This window comes from Notamacropus eugenii, chromosome 3, assembly GCF_028372415.1.
Source record: "Notamacropus eugenii isolate mMacEug1 chromosome 3, mMacEug1.pri_v2, whole genome shotgun sequence".
NCBI classification, from domain to species: Eukaryota; Metazoa; Chordata; class Mammalia; order Diprotodontia; family Macropodidae; genus Notamacropus; species Notamacropus eugenii.
In genome coordinates, this window is record NC_092874.1 from 375,305,070 (window position 1) to 375,314,136 (window position 9,067).

General features: G+C 38.3%; 1 protein-coding gene across 1 annotated transcript; it reads right to left on the minus strand.

Annotated features, from left to right (window-relative positions):
* Positions 1-1,114: 1,114 nt before the first annotated feature.
* Positions 1,115-1,591, minus strand: LOC140531688 (large ribosomal subunit protein uL23-like). Its single transcript, XM_072650483.1, has one exon. It carries the CDS (start codon positions 1,589-1,591, stop codon positions 1,115-1,117), a length of 477 nt encoding a protein of 158 aa, XP_072506584.1.
* Between the last annotated feature and the right edge of the window lie 7,476 nt (positions 1,592-9,067).

The following is a 9,067-nucleotide window of genomic DNA, read 5'->3' on the forward strand; positions in this document are numbered from 1 at the left end:
ATGTTGTGTTTCCCCAAAAGGCAGTCATGTCCAGAATTCACCTTTTTTTTCCTGACTTGGCTCTTCATGGACTCACCCACATGTTCTGCACTTGGCCTTCTTGCCTGGCAGTGGAGGTACCCTGTTTCACAGCCAGCCAGTCAGTCCTAGGGTGGTGTGGAGCACATCCCCTGCTTCCTTTGCTCTTCAGCTGGTCAACCATGGTTTCTATTCCTATAAGTACCCAACTAAATACTCGAGCACCACGTTGGTGTTTTTCCAATAAGAAGCTGTTTAAAACTCAAACTTCAAAGTTTTGATTTTTTTTAGATATTTCATTCAAAAGAGAACTGGAGCATTAATAGAGACAAAAGATTAATTAACTCCAGTCAAAATACCACTAGGATTCTATTGGAAGAAATAGGAGATAAATATTCTTAGAGCATGAACTTGGTTATTAAGGTACCTATTTATACAATGTGTTGATACTGTATGAAGTTGCCTTGGATCATAGTGTCATAGAATTAGGCCTGGAAGGGACCTTCAAGTTTGTCTTGTCCAATCTCTTAATATCTCAGATGAAGAAATTGTTGTCCAGAGAGCACAAGTGGCTTGTCAGACTCTACAAATAGTAGAGTTAGGAATCTTATTCAAAGTCCTTTCTCCCAATTTAGTATTTGTGGTTCTGTCTCTTGAATATGGTAGTAGGAAAATATATATCTTGTTGCATATATTATTAGACATTTTACATTTCAATTGAAGTGTGGGGATAGTGAGAATCACATGGAAGTCAATCAATCAATCAATGAACATTTATTAAGCACCTACTATGAGCTAGGCACTGTGCTAAGTTGGGAAGGACACAAAAAGAGGAAGTGACAGCAGTGCGTATTATAGGGGACAGTGTCCACCAAGAGAAGGAACAAAGAGATAGGAGACACAGTTTTGCTACCAATTAGCATTGTCACCATGGGTAAGTCACAGATACTTTCTCTTGTGTAAACTGAGACTCAATCAATATACCTCTGTACATTCTAAGGTGTTGGTGTGAGTTGAATGAAATAATGTGTGAACTACTTTTTTGGGGGGGGGGTAAACTTTTTATTGTAGGTGTAGTGGGACAACTGGACACAGTTTAGATGATTCCAGTTTTGTTGGCAACATCCAAAGCATCATAGTCTGGACCAAGCCGGACATAGGCTTTCTTCTCTCCATCAGGTTGGATCAGTGTGTTGACCTTGGCCATGTCAATGTCATACAGCTTCTTTACTGCCTGCTTGATCTGATGCTTGTTGGCCTTGACATCCACAATGAAGATTAGGGTGTTGTTGTCCTCAGTCTTCTTCATGGCAGACTCAGTGGTCAAGGGAAACTTAATGATGGCATAGTGATCAAGCTTGTTTCTTTGAGGGGCACTTTTCTGAGGGTATTTGGACTGCCTTCTTAATCTCAGTGTCTTGGGTTGCCAGAGGGTGGGGGATGTTTGGATCCTCTTCTTTTTGTGGCTATGAACACCCTTCAACACTACCTTCTTGGCCTTCAAGGCCTTGAACTTTGCATCTGTCTTGGGGGGGAGGGGGACAACAGCTTCCTTCTTAGCCTTTGGTGCCATCTTGGGGGAAAGGGCGTGAAACACTTTTGAAAGCTATAGGCATTATATAAATGTTAAGTACGATCACAATAGTGATAATTGTACTTGAAGGCAGGAAAGGGAAAAGAATGAAGAGTGAGTGAAGCAACAGATACTTTCAAGGGCATATTGGAGAATGCTATGTGTGTTTAACTTATCACCTATCTCTCTCTCTTTCCTCTATCTATTCTATATATCTGTCTATCTACCTACCTACTTGTCTAATAGCCTTCCTTCTTCCTTCCTTCTTTCCTTCCTTTTTATCTTTGTTTCTTTTTTCTTCCCATCAACCTTCTACTCATACCTTGAAACATGGAGTTATCTGGATAATCTTTTGCGTGTAGAGATGTTTTATATATATCTATATATATAGATACATATATAGAGAGATAGATAGATATAGATATATAATATTATATATGTATATGTAAATACCTGCATCTATCTATGACAGATACTGCAAATGGACTCTTAGTTGAGACTGAAATTGAACCAAAGGAGGAGAACAAGCAAGATTGCTTTTAGAAAACTGCAAGTTTATTTTTTTAATGACTCCCTCTGAGAAAAAAGCCCATTGTCTTTCTCTGAAAGTTAAGAGAGATACTATTCTCTGAAATATCAATATTTTACAGAAGTCATTAGAAAAGTATCTTAGTCCATAGGTTAGAACTTATGGACTAAGTTAGATCTGTCCCATCAGCTATGGTTCTTCGTCTCCCTCTAAGTAATGACTAAGAGGGGGTTGTGGAATTTTTGAGAACCATTGATTTAGTAATAATATGCTTCTGGTGATGTTGCATGGCCCCAAGTAATGTCATACTATTGTTTCTGAAGAATCTAAGTTGAGGATTGTCCAAAGGATGATGGAGAAAGACCTGGAATGCATAAGTAGTTGTAACACATTATGAATAGGGAATTATCCACCAATTTACATGAAATCTATGTCTTTCTCTCCCATTATAATCTGCTTTCTGGAGTTGGTAATTCTCAAACCTCTAGTGAAGGCTGATTTATAAGTTTCATCAGTAAGCAACTTGGGACATTCTTGTTCATGCAGATCATGAAGATCACTAGATCTTCCAGGTTGCTAAATGTATCACTTCAATTATTATATAGGAAAATGCATCCTTGGACTCCGAGTAGAGCATTATAATTGAATAGTACTTGTCCATTGGACCAGGGAAATTTATCATTTTGTTTGTTGCTATTTTGATCTTGTCCCCAATAAATACTTTTTAAAAATATTTTTACCAATTACATGTAAAAATAATTTTTTTTTAACATTTAAGAAAAAATTTTGAATTCCAAACTCTTTCTTTCTCTCTCTCCCATCACCTCTTCCCGAGATGTTAGGCAATCCACTACAGGATACACACACACACACACACACACACATGAGTGTGAACATATATATATATATATATTTATATGTACACACACACATACACACAATCACGTAAAACATATTTCCATATTAGCAATTTTTTGGAACAAAATTCAAACCAAAAAACAAAACAAAATGAAAGTGAAAAATAGCATGCTTTGGTCTGCATTCAGACTCCATCAGTTTTTTTCTTTAAAAGTAGATTGCATTTTTCATCATGAGTCCTTTTGGATTGTCTTGGAATAGCTATGTCATTCACAGTTGAACACCAGAGTATTACTATAGAATGTTCTTCTCACTTCATTTTGTATCAGTTTATGTAAGTCCTTCCAGGTTTTCTAAAATCATCCTGCTCGTTGTTTCTTGTAGCACAATAATATTCCTTCACAATCATATACCACAACTTGTTCCACTGTTCCCCAATTTCCATCCCACTCAATTTCCAATTCTTAGTCTCCTCAAAACCAGCCACTATAAATATTTTTTGTACAAGTGGGTTCTTTCCCCTTTTTGAGGAGGGGATCTCTTTGGGATACAGAGCTAGTGCTGGTATTGCTGGATCAAAGTGTATGCATTTTTATTGCCCTTTTGGCATAGTTGCAAGTTGCTCTCTAGAATGGTTGGATTGGTCCACAATTCCACCAACTGGGCATTAGTGTCCCAATTTTCTCACAACTCCTCCAACAGTTATCATTTTCCTTTTCTGTCATAGTAGCCAATCTGATAGGTGTAAAGCAGCACCTCACAAATGTTTTAATTTGCATTTCTCTAAACAATATCAATTTAGAGCATTTTTTCATTTGACTATAGATAGTTTTGATATCTTCTTCTGAAGGGGGGCAGAGCCAAGATGGCATAATAGAAAGATGAACCTGTAGAAGCTCCCCCGCATAGCCCATAAAATATCTGTAAAAATGACTCTAGACAGATTCTAGAGAAGCAGAAGCCACAAAACGACAGAGTGAAAGAGATTTCCAGCCCAAGACAGCCTGGAAAGCTGACAGGAAAGGTCTATTGCACTGGGCACTGAGCAGAGTGCAGCCCAGCATGGACTGCATGGCAGCAGGGACAGGAGCCAGAACAGGCTTCAGGGTGCAACTGGCAGCAGTAGTTCTCAGATTGCTCAACCCACAAATGCCAAAGACAGCTTCAAAGGACAGTGAGAAAGCTCTTTCACTTAGAAGGGAACATGGTCTGAACCACCAGTAGCAGCCACTGCAGTGGCATCATCCATTTTAGGAGCCCTCAGCCTAAAGCTCCTGTGGGAACTGAGCAACTGATCTGAATCTCAGCCCTGAGCTGGGCCCTTGGGTGAAGAGGAGTGCTGGCATGGTGGAGTTGGAGGCAGTTGTGGAGAGGGAATTCTATTCATAGATCCTGGGAAGAAAAGTTTTTAGTTGCTCCCAGACCACAGCACAGGCCAGGAGAGGAGTAAACTCCTCTCCCTTGATTGTGCCACCTTGGAGGAATTAAGAACTTCCAGGTCCCCAGAATATATCCTCCTTTTGACAAAGGACTCAAAAGTCAAGTAACTGACTGGGAAAATGCCCCCAAAAGGGGAAAAAAATAAGACTATAGAAGATTACTTTCTTGGTGAACAGGTGTTTTCTTCCATCCTTTCAGATGAGGAAGAACAATGCATACCATCAGAGGAAGTCAAAACTTTTGCATTCAAAACCTCCAAAATAATTATGCAATGGTCTCAGGTCATGGAAGAGCTCAAAAAAGGATTTTGAAAATCAAGTAAGAAAGGTGGAGGAAAAATTGGGAAGAGAAATGAGAGCAATGCAAGAAAATCATGAAAAGTGAGTTAGCAGCTTGCTAAAGGAGACCCCAAAAAATGCTGAAGAAAATAGCACCTTTAAAAATAGGCTAACTCAATTGGCAAAATAGGTCCAAAAAGTCAATGAGGAGAAGAATGCTTTCAAAAACAGAATTAGCTAAATGGAAAAAGAGGTTCAAAAGTTCACTGAAGAAAATACTTCTTTAAAAATTAGAATGGAGCAGATGGAAACTAATGACTTTATGAGAAACCAAGAAATTACAGAACAAAACCAAAAGAATGAAAAAAAATAGAAGACAATGTGAAATATCTCATTGGAAGAACAACTGACATAGAAAGTAGATCCAGGAGGGAAAACTTCAAAATTGTGAAATTATCTGAAAGCCATGATCAAAAAAAAGAGCCTAGACATCATCTTTCATGAAATTTTCAAGAAAACTGCCCTGATATTCTAGAACTAGATGGCAAAATAAATATTGAAAGAATACACTGATCACCTTCTGAAAGATCTGAAGAGAGAAATTCCTAGGAATATTGTAGCCAAATTCCAGAGTTCCCAGATCAAGGAGAAATTATTACAAGCAGCTAGAGAGAAACAATTTCAGTATTGTGGAAGTACAATAAAGATAACACAAGATCTAGCAGCTTCTATATTAAGGGATCAAAGGGCTTGGGACATGATATTCTGGAAGTCAAAGGAACTAGAATTAAAACCAAGAATCACCTACGCAGCAAAACTGAATATAATACTTCAAGGGAAAAAATGGTCATTCAATGACATAGAGGACTTTCAAGCATTCTTGATGAAAAGACCAGAAGTGAATAGAAAATTTGATTTTCAAACACAAGAATCAAGATATCTTCTTCTGAAAACTGTCTGTTCTTGTTCTTCGACTATTTATCAGTTGGGGAATGACTTGTATTCATATAAATTTGACTCATTTCTCTATATATTTGAGAATGAAACCTTTATCAGAGACAGTTGCTGTAGCTTTCCAGCTTTCTGCTTTTTTTTTAAAATCTTGGTTGCATTGGGTTTTTTTTGTACAAACCCATTTTAATTTAGAATAATAAAAATGACCTGTTTTACATTTCATAATGCTCTCTATCTCTTTTTTGGTCCTAAACTTCTTCCCTTATCCATAGATTTGACAGGTAAATAATTTCGTGCTCCCCTAATTTGTTTATGGTATCACTTTCATGTCTAAATCATTATAATGTAAAGCATTTTAAAACAGGGAAATATTGTGTGAATAAAATCTATTATTAAAACAAAATTTATTTAAATTTATTTTAAAAACAGGCAGTAAAATACTTTTCTTTTGACAGAATTTGATGCTCACAAAATTCAAGCAATGAATGACTTCATGCTGCAGGAAAAGGTCAGAGAATTTGGTGTTAGATATACTTTATTTAAATCCCAGTTTTGCCTGTTCCCATCTGTATTATTCAAGTTATTCAACCTCCCCAAACTGTAGTTTCCTTATTTGGGGACCAGTTGATTTCTTTGGTTCTTTCCAGATCTAAAATAAGGCTAAAATTTCACGATTAATTTGCTGCAACCTCTAAAATATTGGGACTTTCTAGAAGATTTTTCAAATCAATTTTCCACCTCAAAGCTTGAGAGACTAAAAGATATGTGCTCATCTGGGAATGGGGAAGATGTCAAGTTATCCTTCCCAAGAATACTCTTTCCCTTGGGCCCACTGGAGTGGATGGTAGCCCCACCAAAGTAGCAGTAGGAATAGTTTCTTTATAGATTTCACAAGTCAGACAGACCCACTGAGGAATTACACAAGTGAAGTAACATGAAGAACATCATCAGAGAAATGTGTGATGGGGGTGGGGAATGAAGTGGTTGTATCATGGGAGTGAGGGATAACTGAAACACACCTACATGCTGTATTGGTATCCATACAATGTGAGGAGAATGAGGGGAAGGCCCTCAGCAACTTGGGCAGACTCTCTTTGGAAGTCATCCTGGAGCATGAGGACAGGGATAGCGTAGGATGTACAGGCATGGCTGTGGTCTGATTTGCATCATTGGTGGGGATAACCATATTAATGAGATCACAGATCCACTGGAGAGTGAATAAAAAGGATTGCTCTCTTTGGGTCTCTAAAGTCAGGTCTGAAGACTTTGGGGTGGGGGGCAATGTGAGACTTATTTTTCTACTTAGAGGAATTCATAATTGAAAAAAAAATGGAAGTTACTGACCTAGATCTCCCAGCTAAAATTATGGCTTATATGAAGCTCCTGACCCGAACCTGCCCTCAACTGCTTTCTGCAATCAGCTATGACTTCTCAAAGGACTCCTTCATATCTTCATGCTGTTGTCTAAACTCAACTTCCTACAGCTTGAGTAGTGAAGGAAGACAGGAATAGGAGAAGCCCTGGGCAGCAGCTCAAATACAAGATTGGTGCCTTAAGACAACTGCCTCCTCTGGCCCTATGGGCAGCCTGAAGGATTCTCGCTCTATACTTTCACCTGGGCTCGTAGTCATCCTTGCCCAGGCCGACCATGGTGGGCAGAGGTACCTTGTACAAGGTGAGGTAAGGATAATGCATATGTCCTTAGAAACCTTTTCTCCTCCTCTGCCATCCCCCATCTCAAACCCCTCTCTGTTCAGGATAATTGCACTCATTAATTCCTAATGTACACTAAAAGTATTCACAAACCTTGCCATCAAAAAAGGAAGTTAGCTTCCTTATGTCAACTGGGTTTAATACGTTTCTTTTAAAAATATAGAAGGCCCAGTAGGTCACATTATTATTTTTGTTTGTTTAACTAGCAAGTGGTAAATTTTCACCCATTGCAAGGGATAAGAGAACTTGTATCCCTGCCTGTTTGGTTAAGAAGTACTGACAGTGTAAACATTTACTGGGAAACATTAATAACCCTGAAAACTCACTTAAAAAAAGAAAAGGAAAAGGACTCTGCTTCTAAAGTTTTTGCCAGGGCTCCAAAGTGAGAAGCTCGTTGGTCAGCCATTCCAGTAAGGGAGAGAACACCAAGTCTTGCTAGAGTTTCTGAAAACCTTAACTGTTAAATAAATAGTTAAACGTTCAGTGCAAGGCATAGAGAATTCTTCACAGTGCTCTTGCATGCCATAACTCTTGAGTTTGAAGCACCACAGCAGCTAATAAAAAAATAAAATAAAATGGTATTAAAATGTTAATGACTTGCCAGTATTTCCATTTATATATACGTATGACAGTTTCTGAACCCACTGAATTGTAGAGAATGGTTTAAACCTCACCACAGTTGGAACAAAGTCATACTAAATGCCGAGCATTTCAAATTCAGAAGTGTCTTCCTTCTAACTTGCATTTAAATGAGGATCACAGCAGATGGAAAGATTGCATGTGATGTCAGGAGACGAGAAATCCAAATCAGGGAGTGCCTAGGAAGAGGAGGAAAGTTAGTAAGCCACCGGATCATTTGTTGTCTTATCTACCCAACAGGGATACATACTGGCATAGGTGAAGTGCTTTGACCACCTGGGAAGAGAGAGAGACTAGAGAAAGCCCAAGGTGTCTTTGAAAATCATTACCGATGCTTATGCAGTCTAAATTGGGGTGAGGGAGCCCAGAGAATCTCAAATTAGGCGCATTCATGTACTCGCTTATTTATCCAAGTTATCTATTTAGCTAATAAAAAATAAAATAAAATGGTATTAAAATGTTAATAGCTTGCCGATATTTCCATTTAGATATACACGTGATAGTTTCTATTTATTTATTTAGGAGAGCACAAAGTGGCATAAGAAACTCACTTGGCTAGTGTGAAAAATGCACAGCTCTAGGTTTTAGGTTTATGGTTAAAACTTCATTTGAGTGTCATTTGCCGGGCTCAGTTCTCCTCTTTGCCCAATTTTGGTTCCACAAGCAAGATTTTAGCAGGGGCTGAACTGGTAGATACCATCATCAATGTTGGCATCCAGAGTGAATGCCTGAATCTCTCCTACTTTCTATTTTTATCAATTATCACTTATAAAATGATGGTGAAAACTCATTTCTTTGTACCTATCGTGATTTTAATGAATTTGTCTTGAATACAGAACCAGGCTGGGAAGGGCTGGGAATTGGGATCTAGACTGAAGTTTCAACATGGTCGTTGGCTAGCTAGGTGATATTGAATAAGTTACTAGATCTCTCAGTGTTTCATTTTCCTTTTCTGTAAGGTTGCAATAGAAGCAGCGATGTGGGACAGTGGAGTAAGTGCCTGGAGTCAGGAAGACTCATCTTCCTAAGTTCCAGCGTGGCTTCAGACGTTTATTAGCTGTGAGA